This window comes from Platichthys flesus, chromosome 13 (genome assembly GCF_949316205.1).
Source record: "Platichthys flesus chromosome 13, fPlaFle2.1, whole genome shotgun sequence".
NCBI lineage: Eukaryota > Metazoa > Chordata > Actinopteri > Pleuronectiformes > Pleuronectidae > Platichthys > Platichthys flesus.
The window spans coordinates 670,929-690,316 of NC_084957.1; the positions used below are offsets into that span (position 1 = coordinate 670,929).

Genomic DNA, 19,388 nt, shown 5'->3' on the forward strand with positions numbered 1-19,388 from the left:
TCCACAGTACTACAGTACTACAGTATTCCACAGTACTCCACAGTACTACAGTACTACAGTATTCCACAGTACTCCACAGTACTACAGTACTACAGTATTCCACAGTACTCCACAGTACTACAGTACTACAGTATTCCACAGTACTCCACAGTACTACAGTTATCCACTAGTTCAAATGCACCAAATGAACGTCCTCATGGTTCAAACATTACTTCGTCGGAGGTGAAGACTGAAGCTTCTTCTTCTTCTTCTTCTTCTTCTTCTACTGTTTAATTCGGTCTCTACTTCCTGTGATTGGTCCAAAAGTCCAGGCTTTGGTTCGGTGCTCTTCCACATTCTGTTGTCAGTGTGAACGTTTCCTGGGACATATTGAAGCTCCGCCTACTCAGCTGATGACCTAACCCACTACATGTCCACTACATGTCCACTACATGTCCACTACATGTCCACTACATGTCCACTACATATCCACTACATGTCCACTACATGTCCACTACATGTCCACTACATGTCCACTACATATCCACTACATGTCCACTACATGTCCACTACATGTCCACTACATGTCCACTACATGTCCACTACATGTCCACTACATATCCACTACATGTCCCCTACATGTCCCCTACATGTGCACTACATATCCACTACATGTCCACTACATGTCCACTACATGTCCACTACATATCCACTACATGTCCCCTACATGTCCCCTACATGTCCACTACATGTCCCCTACATGTCCACTACATGTCCACTACATGTCCCCTACATGTCCCCTACATGTCCACTACATGTCCCCTACATGTGCACTACATGTCCCCTACATGTCCACTACATGTCCACTACATGTCCACTACATGTCCCCTACATGTCCACTACATGTCCACTACATGTCCACTACATGTCCACTACATGTCCACTTCATGTCCCCTACATGTCCACTACATGTCCACTACATGTCCACTACATGTCCACTTCATGTCCACTACATGTCCACTACATGTGCAGTGTGAAAATCATCATAACTTATATATATTAAAAATGTTTCACCACACACGACTCGTCTGCTCAGGCAGATTGTGGCAGGAAATGAGATCACAGCAGCTGTGACAGATGACAGGTCAGTGCAGGTCACATGGTCACATGATCACATGATCACACCTCAGTGGAGTGCAACACGTAACCGTGGTAACAGGGATGAGTGAGAATGTTACCATGGCCGCAGGCAGACAGGTGTACAGATGTGTGTCTGTTGGTCACCTCTGACACACAGACACACACACACACACAGACACACACACACACACACCCCCGCTCATGTTTCCAGACTCTGCTGATCTGAGCTTCGTCTCAAACGACCTGTGATGTTTCATCTGAGCACAAACACAGAATCGATCGACCAATTAGGAAACGACATGATGGTCCTCTCTTGTTGCTAAGCAACCTGATGACTCAAAGACTTGTGGGATGAGATGAAGACGCGTCCTCGTCCTCCTCTCGTTCCTCCTGTTCCTCAGTGTCAGCTGATAAAGGAACATCTGTGCTGCAGATGTTTGTGTTGGACAAAGGACCCGAGCAGAGATTGACCTGCGTCGACTCATCAGAGTTTCACTCACAGCCCTCAGGTTACATCAGTAACCACAGTCCACACATCTGTAACCCATTCCTCAGGAGGACTGTATGTATTTAATAAAATGAACTGTGTTAATCATTTGTTTTGAGAAGCAGTGTTTACATCACAGATGTCCGCCCTCTGCCTCACTGTGAGTTTCCAGGAGACTGACGCTCTGGATGCTTCACACAGAGGAACCAGATTCTGTAACTGAGACGAGTGATGGAGCTGAACGTGAGTCTCAGTGGTGTCACATGGGAGGTTTGATTCCCTCTGCTGCAGCAGAACCTCGACATCGATGAAGAAAGTTAAGTGAACAAAAACCTCCGAACTCCAACAGCAGAAAAACTATGAAGAATGAAGCTGGGCTTTTTCTGCTGCCGGAAAACTAATGAAAAACATGATATTGAAACTGTGTGAGAGGCCTGATACCAAATTACAACAATAATAATAATAATAATAATAATTGTGTATTAAACTCTGACCTGGCTACCTCTAAAGCTAATAATGTGTTGCTGAAGTTAGATTAAAGCTGTTCCTGATCCCCACTCCAGCTAACTTAGCTTACACCGCAGCTAGCCTCTCTCATCACAGCATCGTGGTTTAGCTGCTTGCACTTGATAATAATGTTGGACTTGCGTTGCTGCTCTGTGACTTATCCTCGCTCTACAAACCACAGACAGAGCCTCTCTCACACTGGAGGACACGAACACAGGAGGAGAAGAGATGCGGCTCATTTAACCTTTGAGTTCTCTGTTTCATCCCCTGCAGCCTCTTTCCTCCTCACATGGAAAGGTTGATGGATGAGCTCTGACGTCTCCACACGCCACAGAGACACAAGAGAGCAGCGTCCACCACGGGTCCGATTTCAACTCTGAAGGCAAACACACTATTCAATAAAAAATACAGAAAACACTGTTTCAGGAGCAGCTCGGCCGAGGACACGATCTGGTTTAGAATCAGCTTTTCACAGATATTGTGTTAAATAACAGCTGCTGCCATCTTGTCTGTGCAGTGATGGTGTGAGCCACAGTGACCAGGTCCTGCTGATACACACGAGTCCGTCTCATGACATCTCACATCGTTTTACTCCAGAAAGCATCTCTGAGAAAAATTATTGAACATCTTAGATCTTTAAGTTGGATCCCATCTGCTAACATGGAGGAGGCGGGGCTTATGACCTGCAGCCAGCCACCAGGGGGCGATACAGATGTTTCATGCCTCATGTCACGGAAGCAGCTGAAAACACAGCGACCTCCGATGTGACGATACTGTGAGTGTCAGTGACCGGCCCATTAAGTGGACGCTACTAACACCCTGCACCCCCCCCCCCCCCCCCCCGCTGCTGCACCGCTGAATTCTGGGAGGTGTAGTGTGGCTGCAGGGGACAGGAAGCTGTCCAATAACGTCTTCTGTCAGTGAACGCAGCGGAGCAGAAGACGCTCTCAGCAGCCATTACTGTCACACTCTGCACACACACACACACACACACACACACACACACATACACACACACACACACACACACACACACACACACACACACACACACACACACACACACACACACACAGCCTCATGTGTATGTGCACACAATAACATGTCCCTGTCCTTCACTGTCTCTGTCTGTCCACAGGACCCGTCTCTTGTCTTCAGCCCTCGACCCTCAGAGTGGGACTCTGTTAACGGTCCAGTGTGAAACATCCACATGAACAGATCCATGTTTTTTACAGAAGCCCAGACTGGACAAACTAAACATCTTTTGAGTTTTAATGACAACTGAAGCTTCCACAGGTTCTCTTTAATGTTCAGAAGGGGAGGGTGATGTGAGGGGTATTCAACTTCACCACTATATGTCGCTAAATTCTACACACTGCACCTTTAAACTGAATTTACTAAACTGACTCCCAGTGGTTTGTGGACATGTTAAACAGAGCTGACGACCAAACAGATTGTTTTCGTTGTATTAAGGTGCCGCCCATTAACACTCTCAACCAATCAGGAGTCATTCTACGCCTGTTTTTATATCATCAAAAAACCGAACTGATCAGAAACATCAGTGAGGTAGAACAAACAGGAAATGACAGAAACATCTCTGACAAACATTTATTTAATGTCTACTATTAGTTTGTTCCATGTCCCATCTGCTAACATGGAGGAGCTTTATGACCTATACTGCAGCCAGGCACCAGGGGGCGGTCTCGAGGAATTGGCTGCACTTCTGTCATGTCATCATTAATATTCAGTCTAATGTTGTTGGAGCAGCGTAGTGAAACCTGGACGTGTTTTAATTTCATCAGCTCTGACTCTGCTTTAGTTTTTAGACTACAGATCGATGCAGAGCTGAGTGAGTGGGGACATTCAACGTGCACATTCAACGTGCACATTCAACGTGCACATTCAACGTGCACATTCAACGTGCACATTCAACGTGCACACGCTGTTGTGATGCAGAGAGGCAGGTGAACTACAGCAGGTCTGAGCTGCACTGACAGACCAGTCAAGTGTTCTAATGCTGGTCAGTATCAGACGGTTTCACTGGCTCGGAGTCAGCTCCAGTTCCAGCTGCTGTGTTGATGAGCAGCAGAGACAGAGGTGGGACGGAGCTTTGGCTGCAGGCATCTTGTTCCCTGCATTGTCCCCTCGCTGGACGGTGTAATGATCCGTCTTCTTTGTGCAGAGCAGTCTGCTCTTTAATAAACCCTCATCCCTCACTGTCCTCCACGGCCCAGCCTGTCACACTGAGGCCAGGGCCGAGGGCCTGGTGCAGCGAGGGGAACGAGCACAGTGGAAACAGGAAGCTGATCTGATCCCTCACATGTTCACACCCCGCTCATCATCATCATCTTCATCGACTCTGACATCATCAGTAAACGTTCATAAATCTGCTCAGAGATCAGAGGTTAGCAGGCGCTCATCATGACAACAGAACCTGAACACACAATCACACACACACATCTTTAGCCTCAGCTTCACTGTCCACCAGCATCATTCAATGTGTGTGTGTGTGTGTGTGTGTGTGTGTGTGTGTGTGTGATGAGTGGGGGAGGGTGTGGGGAATCGGAGTCATGTCTTTTTGCTTCAGGAGCCTAATGGAAAGATCAAGAGCTGCTGCTTATCTACCACACCTCTGTTAACCCGACACACACACACACAGCTCTTCAATGACAGCCTGACAGTGATGAAGAGTGAATCCAGAAATATTACAACAAGTTACACAATCCATTGTGTTAGTATTTAATGATTGGTCACAACGTTGGAGCAGCTCAGCTCGTCAGGCTGCAGATCTTTAATCTGAGCTTGTGAATCACAGTGAGCCGAACTGCCGCCATGCAGAGCGGCATCATGAAGGACACACTCACATGGGAGCAACACTCGCACAACGTTTTACACACTGGACTGAAAACCTGAGGCTCAGGGCTGATTCAAACCGTTTGGAGGCAGCATCACACCAGAGTCTGACTGCTGTACCAGAGCATCGCACTCTGGGGTTCCTGACATGTTCCTGACATGTTCCTGACATGTTCCTGACATGTTCCTGACATGTTCCTGACATGTTCCTGACATGTTCCTGACATGTTCCTGACATGTTCTAGACACTCTGTGAGACCACGTGACGTGAAACTGGAAGAACACAAATATCTCACGATGAGAAGAGGAGCCGTACACGTAGAAGACGAAGACGTCCACTTGGAAACACGAGGAGATTCCAGATCTTTTGGTGATGAGGGCCGACGTTTGTGTGTGTGTGCTGCTAAAACACACGCACACACACAGACACACACAGACACACACACTCACTCACTCACATGAAGTAAATCCTATTTCCTGCTGCTCTCCTCAGCACAAACCAGATTTGCTTGATGTGCAGCCAGAAAAAGACCCCACATCACTGCACGCTCAGACACACACACACACACACACACACACACACACACACACATACACACACCATTGTGTGCATCAGGAAGCACTTCAGTCACAGCAGCTCTTCTCCTGCCTCCTCCTCCTCACTGATGAGTCTCCACTGATCTACTGTGTGTGTGTATAAAACATGTCTATCCTTGTGAGGACATGTTGTCTGCTCAGGTCTGTTCTACGATGTCCTCACGTCTATACGAAGACAGACATGTGTGTGGTGTTGTGAGTCTCGATTGGTTGACACCAGATCGATTAATGAAACAATCCCAGTGGTTCCTGGTGAAGCTTCACTGGGACTCGGAGCCTCTCACGTCTGATTCGTGTGACGGAGAAGCAGAAGCAGCTGTGAGGAGACAGAGCGTCGGCCATCAACACACAGCTGGTGACTCTCACCCCCCCCAGGAGGTGCCTGTCACTCCGTCCACACTGTTCCAGCCTCTGAATCACAGACTTGTGTAAACTGCTCTCATTTGAGTTTGAGAACTCTGAGTTTTGTTTTTTATTCTGAGAGCTTAACAATGAGCAGCACTCACGGCTTTATGCTCTGTTTGACTCTAAATGAATGATATTTATTATAATATAACAACATTATGCTACTTCAGCATCGGCTTCACTCTTCAAACCAAAGTGTGTTTTTATAAATGTGAGGTTTCTGTCCCCACAACGTGATGGAGACCTGACTCACACACACACAGTGGTAGAAAAGCCTTTTTCTCTAAATGTCACCAAGACAGTCGTCCCCGTTGAGCTGCAGCGGGGGGGTCAATGAACGCCGTGAGGAGGCAGGATGGACGAAAGACACGAGGACCAAGGAGAATCGCATTACAGGAGCTAACTCTTCTCCTCACACAATGTAACAAACACACAAAACATCAGCACAGCAGCAGGAGACAGGAAGTCAGTCGCTCTCTCTCCGGTGCAGCTCCTCAGCCGATTCTCCACCAGCCACCGTGCAGGCCTGCAGCAAAGATGGCAGGTTCGCCTCTGCAGCCGCCGCAGCCGACCCCTCGGCCACATGACCTCGGCAGGAGCCAGCGGGCGGAGCCAGCGGGGGAGCAGCGGGGGAGCAGCGGGGGAGCTGCTGCAGTGAAACCACAACGACAGACAACAGAGGCTGTCGCTGACAACGATGACAGTGATGATGATGATGATGATGAAGATGTTGAAGAACAGTGGAGTCAGTGTTTCTGATCGATGATCAGCTGAGTTGAAGTTGATCGATGTTTGTCTGTTGGTGATGAAGATACAGATCCATCGGTTCTGACTCTGACTCTCACATCAGGACCAGAGTCAGTGACTCTGTGGTTCAGAGCTTCAGACTCTCACCTCAGTGTGAACCTGACCATCAGGTGTGAACGGTTCCTCAGACCAGAAGAGGAGTTCTGGGTCTGGATCAAACTGAACCAGGTTCTGTTCCAGAGTGAAAACACTTTGTTGGACAGTTTGAACATTTGGACACATGAAGCTTCAGACCTTCAGAGGAAAGGTTCAGAGTCTGTGATGTAGATCCCAGTTTATTCATAAAATCATCCAGAGCATTAAATCTGAACATGACCACAGCTGAGGGGTTGTCAAGGTGATGGGATAGGAAGGACATCCTCCTCCTCCATCATCATCACCCTTCCTCCTCCTCCTCCTCTACCTCTTCCTCCTCCTCCTCCTCCTCCTCTCTGCAGACATCACGCATCTCCTGCATCAGCTCAGTCTCACACTTTAGTTTTATTCGATTTAAATTTAAAACAGAAGAAGAATAAAACTCTTCATCTCTCGCTCCTGATTTATTCTTTTACTACGGAACCACTCCGTTGGTTGTGACACTTTGAACTGTTGGACAGAAGCGCGTGCGTGTGTCCTTGTCCCCCCCCCCCCCCCACACACACACACACACAGCCGCATAACATTAACTTAAACAGAGACTCCTTCACATGAAGCTTCATTGTGTCTGTGCCCCATGTGTGTGTGCGCGTGCGTTTGTGCGTGCCCGTGTGATGGAGGCTCTCGGGGAAATAAATCGCTTCTTACCGGAGGAGAAGGAGGAGGAGCGGGCTGCAGCTCCGGACTCAGGCCGGTGATGGAGCTCCGGTGGTCGGTGAAGGTGGAGCTGATCCTCGGTCTGCGGCTCCGGTTCTCTCTCTCCGATCAGACACCGAGCACCGGGGGAGGACTGAACCCGGAGGCGCGTCACCGAGAGAGGTGGTGTGTGTGTGGGGGGGGGGGCAGAGAGAGAGAGAGAGAGAGGGGGGAGGGAGAGAGACACACACAGAGAGAGAGAGAGAGAGAAAGAGGGAGGGGGAGAGAGAGACAGAGATAGAGAGAGAGGGGGGGAGAAAGAGGGAGATACAGAGAGATGATAGAGAGAGAGTGAGGGAGAGACAGGAGACAGAGAGAGGGGGGGCAGAGGATTAAGTGGTTATAGCATAAAACGAAATAAAACACTTTTCCTTTTTGATCTTTAAACTGAAACAATGAATCATTGTCTCTGAGGTTTCATGTCTCTGTGAACACGTCCAGTGTAAAACTAGAAATTAGTTTTCACACTTATTGTGGAGAGTTTTAAAGAAGGCGTCACATTGGACATAAGACCGAGCCGGGGTTTAATAATAATAGTTATTATTACAATTGCCACATTTATTACGTGCCACACATGCAGGTGAGGAGTGCAGTGAGGATGATGTTTATTGAGGACAGTGTGCATTTTGACTTCTGGGGCCTTCATACTACTGGACTTCTTAGATTCAGGATAAGTGTATTCTTTATTAAGCTTCTCTATTAAATGACTATTGTATCTGCTGTCTTAGGTTAACTAGATTGATAGTTTCAACTGTTTGGTCTCACCTGGAATTGTATGAGATGGGTGCTTCTTTGTTTTTAATTCTGTGTACTGCTTGTAGTTTCACTCAGGTGACTGAGAGTTAAATAGGAACCAGCTAAAGGTTAAATTGCTTTTGTTTTATTCAAATTCTGTTAAAAAGCATAATTCTATTTTACTTTCTACCTGCTGAGGTAAATAGCCTTTGTTCAGGAACAGTGTCTGGTCAAATAGGACATTTAGGAAAGTCCCTGAATAAAGAGAAAAGTCTCTCTTGTTATTTAACTCTGTTGAGTATCTGCTGCTGGGCCATTAACACCAGGTGGTGCCTGATTGGCTCATGAGCAGGGGGAGTGGTCAGCACAGCTGAAGCCAACCATCGTCAACTCTGGTTTAAAACCAGGAATTGTTTGGAGCGTCAGCTTCAGCGTCTGTGAAGACTCATCGTCTGAAGAGTCGGAGGATAAAGACAAAGGAGTCTTTCGTTGGAGGCTTCGGGGAGGCTGAGTATAAAGCTGTATTTTTATTTGTAATATGTGTATAATTTCTGTGCGCATAGGCCTTGCACTCATTCACACCAACACCGTAACCTTTCCTGTCTTATCTATCCAACCCGCTCCACACATACCCAACACCTTGTCACAGGGGGCCTATGGAACTGCCAGTCAGCTACCCGCAAGGCAGACTTCATCTCTGGCTTTGCTACACAGCAATCACTTGACTTCCTTGCTCTCACTGAGACCTGGATTATACCGGACAACACATCCACCCCAGCTGCTCTCTCCTCTGCCTCTTCCTTCACCCACACACCTAGACCCACTGGTAGGGGTGGCGGGACAGGTTTACTCATTTCACACAAACGGAGTTTTTCTCTCTACTCGCTTCCAATCTTTACCCCAACATCTTTTGAATTCAACGCTGTGACTGTTGTCCTCTACCGTCCACCAGGTTCTTTGGGAGATTTTCTGGAGGAATTAGACGTCCTCCTGTCAAACTTCCCAGAAAATGGCCCTGCACTTATCCTTCTGGGTGACTTTAACATCCAGACAGACAAGTCATCTGACCTTTTACTTTTACTCTTCTTTTGCTCTCTCACTCAGTCCTTCCCCTCCTACTCACAAAGCCGGTAACCACCTGGACTATATTTTCACCAGAAACTGCTCAACATCTAACCTCACTGTAACCCCACTTCTAAAATCTAAACACCTGGAGGACCTGCTATCTTATCAGTCTCTTCTCTCCTCTTTTTCTTTCTCTATTTCCACAGCCAAAAGCACTTTTTACCAAACTGCAATTCAAGCCTCATTTTCTAACCCCAAAAAACTCTTCTCCATCTTTTCCAACCTCCTCGACCCCCCCAGTCCCACTCCTCCTTCCTCTCTTCTACCAAGCCACTCTGTCAACTACTTTACAAAAAAGATAGATGACATACGCTCTTCATTTTCTGATCCTCTTTCTATAACCACACTTCCAACAACTTCATCTTCATCACCCTCGCTCTCCTCTTTCACCCCCCTGTCTCCCAATCAAGTTCTGACCTTGGTAACCTCCGCCCGCCCGACCACCTGCCCCCTTGACCCCATCCCTTCTCACATTCTCCAGTCTATTGCCCCTGACCTTCTTCCTTTTCTTACCCATCTTATCAACACTTCCCTGTCAACTGGCTGTTTCCCTAATTCTCTGAAGGAGGCAAGAGTAAATCCTCTCCTGAAGAACCCCCCCCTCGACCCGTCTGAAGTAAATAACTACAGACCTGTCTCTCTCCTTCCCTTTGTTTCCAAAATTCTTGAGCGTGCTATCTTTAATCAACTTTCCTCCTATCTTAACCACCATAATATTCTTGACCCTCACCAGTCTGCTTTCAAGGCAGGTCACTCAACTGAGACTGCCCTCCTTGCTGTCTCTGAGCAGCTTCACACTGCTAGAGCAGCCTCTCTCTCCTCTGTCCTCATCCTTCTAGACCTCTCTGCTGCATTCGACACAGTGAACCACCAGATCCTTATTTCCTCCCTTCAGGACCTCGGTGTCTCAGGCTCTGCTCTCTCCCTGCTCTCTTCCTACCTCAATAAATGCACTTATAGGGTAACTTGGAGAGGATCTGTGTCTGAACCTTGTCCTCTCACTACTGGGGTCCCTCAAGGTTCTGTCCTGGGTCCTCTTCTCTTTGTACACCAACTCCCTCGGCTCATTCACTCACACAGCTTTTCCTACCATAGCTATGCCGATGACACCCAACTAATCCTGTTTTTTCCCCGATCAGAAACACAGGTAGCAGCACGAATCACTGCATGTCTGACCGACATCTCTCAGTGGATGTCTCAACACCACCTGAAGATTAACCTTGACAAGACTGAACTACTTTTCCTTCCAGGGAAAGACTCTCCCATCCACGACCTGACTATTAACTTTGACAACTCTGTGTTAACCCCCACTCCGACGGCTAGGAACCTGGGTGTAACACTCGACAGCCAACTCTCCCTTACTGCCAACATTTCTGCAACAACACGGCCCTGTAGATTCATGCTGTACAACATCAGGAGGACACGCCCCCTTCTCACTCAGAAGGCGGTGCAGGTTCTGGTCCAGGCTCTGGTCATCTCACGTCTAGATTACTGTAACTCGCTCCTGGCAGGTCTACCTGCTACTGCCATCCGACCTTTGCAGCTCATCCAGGATGCAGCAGCTCGACTGGTTTTTAACCTAAATTCACTCCCACTACTCCTCTCCTCCGCTCCCTTCACTGGTTACCAGTGGCTGCTCGCATCCGGTTCAAAACTCTAGTACTTGTGTACCATGCTGTGAACGGATCCGGTCCAGTCTACATCCAGGACCTGGTCAAACGTTCACTCCGCTCTGCTTCGGCCAATCGGCTCGTTGCTCCCTCACTGCTAAACACTCAAAAACACGACTGTTTTCCGTCCTGGCTCCTGATTGGTGGAATGAGCTCCCCATTGACATCCGGACATCAGAAAGTTTACACGTCTTCCGCCGAAAACTAAAAACACACCTCTTCCGACTTTACCTTAAATGAGAAAAAAAAAATTACTAACAACTTTTGAAACTAACACTTTAGTAGCACTTAAATGGCTCTTACTTATAGCACTTTGTAGTTTTGCTTTATTTGAAGAAATTGTATTTTCTTGATTCTTGTCGTCCTTGGTCTGTACCCTCGGGTTTGATGCACTTATTGTGAGTCGCTTTGGATAAAAGCGTCAGCTAAATGAAATGTAATGTTTATGATACAGTTCATTTTCAATATGTTACAGAACAAGTTCAACAGCCGGTTTGTTTCAGCAGAAGAACAAACTGAACATCTGGAGACTCCCCCCTGAGCCTGAGTGTGATCGATCCGTACTTTCACATCATTCAATTATTGAATTAAATTTGAATTTAATTTCAGACTGAGAATAATGTAAACTGTGTCCAACCAGAAACTCAGAAAATCAAGAAATCATGACGGAGGTGAATGAAATCAACGTGATTGGCCAATTCAAATGGCCCAGAACATGTCCCCCCCCACTGGCCTCTTCTTGATCCAGGCCCGAACACGTCACCATGATCCTGACGGTTGTTATTGATCCTACAAAGACAAAATGATATTAAAATCACAAACCACCTGTTACTGAAGCTTCAGGTGTTCCTGTGTGTAGAAGGTGAATGTTTTCAAGTCTCCATTATAATCATTGGTGGTTTTCAGGAGTGGAACACGTGAAAGTAGACAAGTGGACTTTTGTTGGTCCCTTTTGTGTGACTTGTTCGACTCCTGATCAAGTCACGCAGGATATTGAGTGACATCTAGTGGTGACGTTACATAATAAAATCAACTGAGACATGAGGACTCTCAAGAAGATTTAACACATGACCTCTCAGCAGGTTGTCGGGTCCGACTCATTGACAACAACAGGAACACGTTCAGTTCATGTCTGAATATGTTCCAGTGGAGGATAAGCAGCAGCTTCAAGCAGCAGCAGCAGTAACCTTGGCTGCAGGTCGTCCCAGAGGGCAGCTGTGGCAGGAGAACACAAACACATCCTCTGAGGCTGCAGCAAAATGACACACATGATGTTTGTCCCATGTCAAACAGTTTCTCCCCCCTCACCGTCTCACTTCTGAACAGCCAACCCACTGTGGCACTGTGCAATAACTCTGGATCCTTCTAATAACCACTGTACAGTTACTCCCGAAATTATATTATATATAATATATATTATATTTAATTATGTTTACTTATTTCACCCTCACTGGAAAAAATTGTAATATGCACACCTGCACTTCTTTTCTTAGACCGTCGGACTGTTTGTATTGTTTTGTTTTGTTTTGTTTGATTTGTGATGTGTATTTTGTGTAAGCAACTGAAAGCCACTTTACCGAGTCAAATTCCCTGTTACTTGGCCAATAAATCTGATTCTGATTCTGATGACTCCAAATACCCACATATATGTTAGAGACATTACGTTTCCGCCCTGACATGTCTGCAGGTGTCTCTTCTCATCCTGCCTGTCAGGTCAAACTCAGGGCTCATCAGCATCATCAGGTGCTCGCTGGTTGTTCCTCATGTCATATGTATGGCATGATTTTTGTGTGTCTGTGTGTTGTTTGTGTAAAATGTGTTCTACCTCGATGACAGAAGTGTGACTTAAGTCTGGAATGAACTGGTCATGTGACGCCCCCTGCTGGTGGCGGAGCGACGTTACTGCCAACAGGGTCAATGAGCTGGAACATTAGAATCAATAACTAATAAGAGTAGAAGTAAAAACATCAACTGAAGTGAACTTAAAGTTAAATATCACTTCAATAATAATGCTTAGTGTATTTTTTCAAGCAGCCATCACATTTTTTTATTTGAATTCCCTCTGATTTATATTAATTATAAATCTTTATATCGAGGACATTCACCTGAGGAGCTTCCAGTGTGGGCGGAGCTGACATAGTGACGTCATCGGGAGGTTCCGCCTCAGCTGAAGTTAAAACAGGAAGTTTGGAGTCAGAAGATCAAGGTTTGTTATTGACTCGATTCACTTTTAATACTTGTTCATCTACTAATTCCTGTCTGTCTGTCTCTCTCTCTCTCTCTCTCTCTCTCGCTCTGTCTGTCGCTCTCTCTCTCTCTCTCTCTCTTTCTCTCTCTCTCTCTGTCTGTCTGTGTCAGCGGAGAGACACCATGTCTCACGTCGTCCTGCTGGACCTCGTGCACGGCTGCTGTCACACACTCGTCGCCGGCTCGTACCCGGACTCGCGCGTGTTCGTGTTGTGCACGAAACGTTACCGCGAGAAGGGACACGCGCTTCCGAGCTGGTGCGGGAGCGCGCAGGTGCTCGCGAGCGGCTCCACCGCGGAAAGTTTGTTCCGGCTCAAAAAGATTGTGGACGAGCTGCGCGTGACCTCCGTGACCGTGCACACGAGCCCGCGTGGCCGCGACGCGCTGCCTCGTTACCTGAAGCTGCTGTTCACGGCCGTGTACACGTTCCAGTACAGAGTGACGTCACAGGATAACCTCACCTGCCAGAGCTGCACAAGCTCCGCCCACACGGACCCACCTGGTGAAGGCTTGAAAGAAAGAGAAGGAAAAGAAGGGGAGGAGGAGCAGGAGGAGGAAGAGGAAGAGGAGGAGGAGCAGGAGGAGGAGTGGAAGTTTCTGCAGCAGCTTCCTGCTCTGAAGGGACAGATGACGGTGCTGACGTCATCACTGATCCCAGGTCAGTTTATTAAACAAACTGTAACTCATCGTGTGTTTTATTACTGAATCAACGTGAATCAGCGGCTCTCTGTCCGTCAGACGTCTTCGGTCATGGGTTCAGTACCCGCAGAGGGGGCGTGTCCGACCTCCCGACCCTGTCCTCCTTGAATCTGTTCAGCAGCAGCAGGAGGCGGGACCCCGTCGCCGTGGTGATGGAAAACAGACGCCGATTGGGGCTGCACGCCGGGTTCCACCCACTTCCGCTCCGCCTGGTGCAGGTAGCTGAGTCTTCACACGTCACATGATCAGGGCGAAGGCTGCACGTGGATCTGAATCACCCGAGTCTCCTGCAGGTCGACCACGGCAGCGACGTGTGGGTCGTGGGCAGCGCCGAGCCCGAGAGCTACGACGGGATGGTGACCAATCAGACGGGGGTGGTGTTAGCTGCTCCGGGAGCCGACTGCATGCCCCTCCTGTTTGCTGATCCTGTGTCAAAGGTCATCGGAGCCGCTCACGCAGGTGAACATTTCAGTTGTGTCTCTGATGTTCTGCTTACATAAGGGTATTAAATTATTAACCAAAACATAGATGTGTCAGTTTCAGCGCCACCATGAGGTCAGTGTTGTAACTTTGGTGCTTACTGTCAGATGTTTCACTGACCTGATACAATATAAAATAATCTATCAGCAATATTATTATTATTGTTGTTGTTGTCTTGATCACTTTCTTCTCGTCGTCCAGGTTGGAAAGGGACTCTGATGGGGGTTGCCATGGCAACAGTGAAGGCCATGGTGAAGGAGTTCGGTTGTCAGGTGAACGACATCCTGGTGGCGGTGGGACCGTCGGTGGGGGGGTGCTGTTTCACGCTGGAGAGGCAGCAGGCGCTGGACTTCATCAGCATCCATCCTGAATGTGTCCCTGACCCGGGGCTGGACAGGCCACACGTCAACATCCGCCTCGCCACCAGGTGAGTACGACAGAGCACCGGGTCGTTTCAGCTCAGATTAGAGGGGGATTAGGTCAGATTACTGGAGTGTGAGGTCAGATTACTGGAGTGTTAGGTCAGATTAGAGGGGGATTAGGTCAGATTACTGGAGTGTTAGGTCAGATTACTGGAGTGTTAGGTCAGATTACTGGAGTGTTAGGTCAGATTAGAGGGGGATTAGGTCAGATTACTGGAGTGTGAGGTCAGATCACTGGAGTGTTAGGTGAGATTATTGGAGCTTCAGGTCAGATTACTGGACTGTTAGGTCAGATTACTGGAGTGTTAGATCAGATTAGAGGGGAGTTAGGTCAGATTACCAGAGTGTTACGTCAGATTACTGGAGTGTTAGTTCAGATAAGAGGGGGATTAGGTCAGATTACCAGAGTGTTAGGTCAGATTACTGGAGTGTTAGGTCAGATTAGAGGGGGATTAGGTCAGATTACTGGAGTGTGAGGTCAGATCACTGGAGTGTTAGGTGAGATTATTGGAGCTTCAGGTCAGATTACTGGACTGTTAGGTCAGATCACTGGAGTGTTAGATCAGATTAGAGGGGGATTAGGTCAGATTACCAGAATGTTACGTCAGATTACTGGAGTGTTAGGTCAGATAAGAGGGGGATTAGGTCAGATTACCAGAGTGTTAGGTCAGATAACCAGAGTGTTAGGTCAGATAAAAGGGTGATTTGGTCAAATTACCTTGAGTGTTAGGTCAGATCACTGGAGTGTTAGGTCAGATAAGAGGGGGATTAGGTCAGATTACTGGAGTGTTAGGTCAGATTACTGGAGTGTTAGGTCAGATTACTGGAGTGTTAGGTCAGATTAGAGGGGGATTAGGTCAGATTACTGGAGTGTGAGGTCAGATCACTGGAGTGTTAGGTGAGATTATTGGAGCTTCAGGTCAGATTACTGGACTGTTAGGTCAGATTACTGGAGTGTTAGATCAGATTAGAGGGGAATTAGGTCAGATTACCAGAGTGTCACGTCAGATTACTGGAGTGTTAGTTCAGATAAGAGGGGGATTAGGTCAGATTACCAGAGTGTTAGGTCAGATTACTTGAGTGTTAGGTCAGATTAGAGGGGGATTAGGTCAGATTACTGGAGTGTGAGGTCAGATCACTGGAGTGTTAGGTGAGATTATTGGAGCTTCAGGTCAGATTACTGGACTGTTAGGTCAGATCACTGGAGTGTTAGATCAGATTAGAGGGGAATTAGGTCAGATTACCAGAATGTTACGTCAGATTACTGGAGTGTTAGGTCAGATAAGAGGGGGATTAGGTCAGATTACCAGAGTGTTAGGTCAGATTACCAGAGTGTTAGGTCAGATAAAAGGGTGATTTGGTCAAATTACCTTGAGTGTTAGGTCAGATAAGAGGGGGATTAGGTCAGATTACTGGAGTGTTAGGTCAGATTACTGGAGTGTTAGGTCGGATTAGAGGGGGATTAGGTCAGATTACTGGAGTGTGAGGTCAGATCACTGGAGTGTTATGTGAGATTATTGGAGCTTCAGGTCAGATTACTGGACTGTTAGGTCAGATTACTGGAGTGTTAGATCAGATTAGAGGGGAATTAGGTCAGATTACCAGAGTGTCACGTCAGATTACTGGAGTGTTAGGTCAGATAAGAGGGGGATTAGGTCAGATTACCTTGAGTGTTAGGTCAGATCACTGGAGTGTTAGGTCAGATTACCAGAGTGTTAGGTCAGATTACCAGAGTGTTAGGTCAGATAAAAGGGTGATTTGGTCAAATTACCTTGAGTGTTAGGTCAGATCACTGGAGTGTTAGGTCAGATAAAAGGGGGATTAGGTCAGATTACTGGAGTGTTAGGTCAGATTACTGGAGTGTTAGGTCAGATTACTGGAGTGTTAGGTCAGATTAGAGGGGGATTAGGTCAGAGTACTGGAGTGTGAGGTCAGATCACTGGAGTGTTAGGTGAGATTATTGGAGCTTCAAGTCAGATTACTGGACTGTTAGGTCAGATTACTGGAGTGTTAGATCAGATTAGAGGGGAATTAGGTCAGATTACCAGAGTGTTACGTCAGATTACTGGAGTGTTAGTTCAGATAAGAGGGGGATTAGGTCAGATTACCAGAGTGTTAGGTCAGATTACTGGAGTGTTAGGTCAGATTAGAGGGGGATTAGGTCAGATTACTGGAGTGTGAGGTCAGATCACTGGAGTGTTAGGTGAGATTATTGGAGCTTCAAGTCAGATTACTGGACTGTTAGGTCAGATTACTGGAGTGTTAGATCAGATTAGAGGGGAGTTAGGTCAGATTACCAGAGTGTTACGTCAGATTACTGGAGTGTTAGGTCAGATTAGAGGGGGATTAGGTCAGATTACTGGAGTGTGAGGTCAGATCACTGGAGTGTTAGGTGAGATTATTGGAGCTTCAGGTCAGATTACTGGACTGTTAGGTCAGATCACTGGAGTGTTAGATCAGATTAGAGGGGAATTAGGTCAGATTACCAGAATGTTACGTCAGATTACTGGAGTGTTAGGTCAGATAAAAGGGGGATTAGGTCAGATTACCTTGAGTGTTAGGTCAGATCACTGGAGTGTTAGGTCAGATAAAAGGGTGATTTGGTCAAATTACCTTGAGTGTTAGGTCAGATCACTGGAGTGTTAGGTCAGATAAGAGGGGGATTAGGTCAGATTACTGGAGTGTTAGGTCAGATTACTGGAGTGTTAGGTCAGATTACTGGAGTGTTAGGTCAGATTAGAGGGGGATTAGGTCAGATTACTGGAGTGTGAGGTCAGATCACTGGAGTGTTAGGTGAGATTATTGGAGCTTCAGGTCAGATTACTGGACTGTTAGGTCAGATCACTGGAGTGTTAGATCAGATTAGAGGGGAATTAGGTCAGATTACCAGAATGTTACGTCAGATTACTGGAGTGTTAGGTCAGATAAGAGGGGGATTAGGTCAGATTACCTTGAGTGTTAGGTCAGATCACTGGAGTGTTAGGTCAGATAAAAGGGTGATTTGGTCAAATTACCTTGAGTGTTAGGTCAGATCACTGGAGTGTTAGGTCAGATAAGAGGGGGATTAGGTCAGATTACTGGAGTGTTAGGTCAGATTACTGGAGTGTTAGGTCAGATTACTGGAGTGTTAGGTCAGATTAGAGGGGGATTAGGTCAGATTACTGGAGTGTGAGGTCAGATCACTGGAGTGTTAGGTGAGATTATTGGAGCTTCAGGTCAGATTACTGGACTGTTAGGTCAGATTACTGGAGTGTTAGATCAGATTAGAGGGGAATTAGGTCAGATTACCAGAGTGTCACGTCAGATTACTGGAGTGTTAGGTCAGATAAGAGGGGGATTAGGTCAGATTACCTTGAGTGTTAGGTCAGATCACTGGAGTGTTAGGTCAGATAAGAGGGGGATTAGGTCAGATTACTGGAGTGTTAGGTCAGATTACTGGAGTGTTAGGTCAGATTACTGGAGTGTTAGGTCAGATTAGAGGGGGATTAGGTCAGATTACTGGAGTGTGAGGTCAGATCACTGGAGTGTTAGGTGAGATTATTGGAGCTTCAGGTCAGATTACTGGACTGTTAGGTCAGATTACTGGAGTGTTAGATCAGATTAGAGGGGAATTAGGTCAGATTACCAGAGTGTTAGGTCAGATCACTGGAGTGTTGGTCAGATAAGAGGGGAATTAGGTCAGATTACCAGAGTGTCACGTCAGATTACTGGAGTGTTAGTTTAGATAAGAGGGGGATTAGGTCAGATTACCAGAGTGTTAGGTCAGATTACTGGAGTGTTAGGTCAGATAAGAGGGGGATTAGGTCAGATTACCTTGAGTGTTAGGTCAGATCACTGGAGTGTTGGTCAGATTAGAGGTGAATGTTGTGAGCTGTTCACTGAATCTTACTTCCTGCCTCAGACTCCTCCTTCAGAGAGGCGGGATCCTGCCTGAACACATCCATGACGACACGGTGACGGACAGGCCCTGTGTCACGCCCTGCACTTCCTGTCGCCCTGAACTCTTCTTCTCCCACGTCAGAGACGGACCTGACTTCGGGACACAGGTGGGCTTCCTGTGGATCAGAGAGTCCAACCCACAGGAGGCTCGTCCCTCACAGGCACTGGAGGACGGACAGAGTCCCCACACCAGTTAGCATTTAATCAAACGTTTGTCAAATTCATGTTTTCTATGTGAATAATGATTTGAAATCTGTTCCGTCTGCTGAACAATTTGTATTTTGTGTTCCACTGATTAGAATCATTAATAAATGTTTCTGATAACTCTTCAGATGTCTGGATCTTATTTAACAGAAGGTTTAAAATCAGTGGCTTCTCTCGATGACGAGCAGCTGAGAACAAACGGTCGTCGCTGTCACTTTAAATCCATTTCTAACGGAAACTGAGGAACACATGAGGAACACA

General features: G+C 47.0%; 2 protein-coding genes across 2 annotated transcripts in view; one reads left to right on the top strand and one right to left on the bottom strand.

The window, feature by feature from the left end:
- enox1 (ecto-NOX disulfide-thiol exchanger 1) overlaps positions 1-11,789 on the bottom strand; it is a 45,146-nt gene extending 33,357 nt beyond the window's left edge. The window contains exons 1-2 of the mRNA XM_062402227.1: positions 11,138-11,789; positions 7,559-7,700 (exon numbers count right to left, since the gene is read on the bottom strand). The gene's annotated coding sequence lies outside the window, so the exon portion shown is untranslated. The remainder of the gene's footprint in view (positions 1-7,558; positions 7,701-11,137) is intronic.
- A 1,429-nt stretch (positions 11,790-13,218) lies between these two features.
- lacc1 (laccase (multicopper oxidoreductase) domain containing 1) lies at positions 13,219-19,254 on the top strand. The gene is made up of 6 exons (XM_062402238.1): positions 13,219-13,342; positions 13,495-14,041; positions 14,122-14,300; positions 14,376-14,541; positions 14,764-14,989; positions 18,886-19,254. Exons 2-6 carry the CDS (start codon positions 13,507-13,509, stop codon positions 19,118-19,120), a joined length of 1,341 nt encoding a protein of 446 aa, XP_062258222.1. The 5' UTR covers positions 13,219-13,342; positions 13,495-13,506; the 3' UTR covers positions 19,121-19,254.
- The last annotated feature ends 134 nt before the right edge of the window (positions 19,255-19,388 follow it).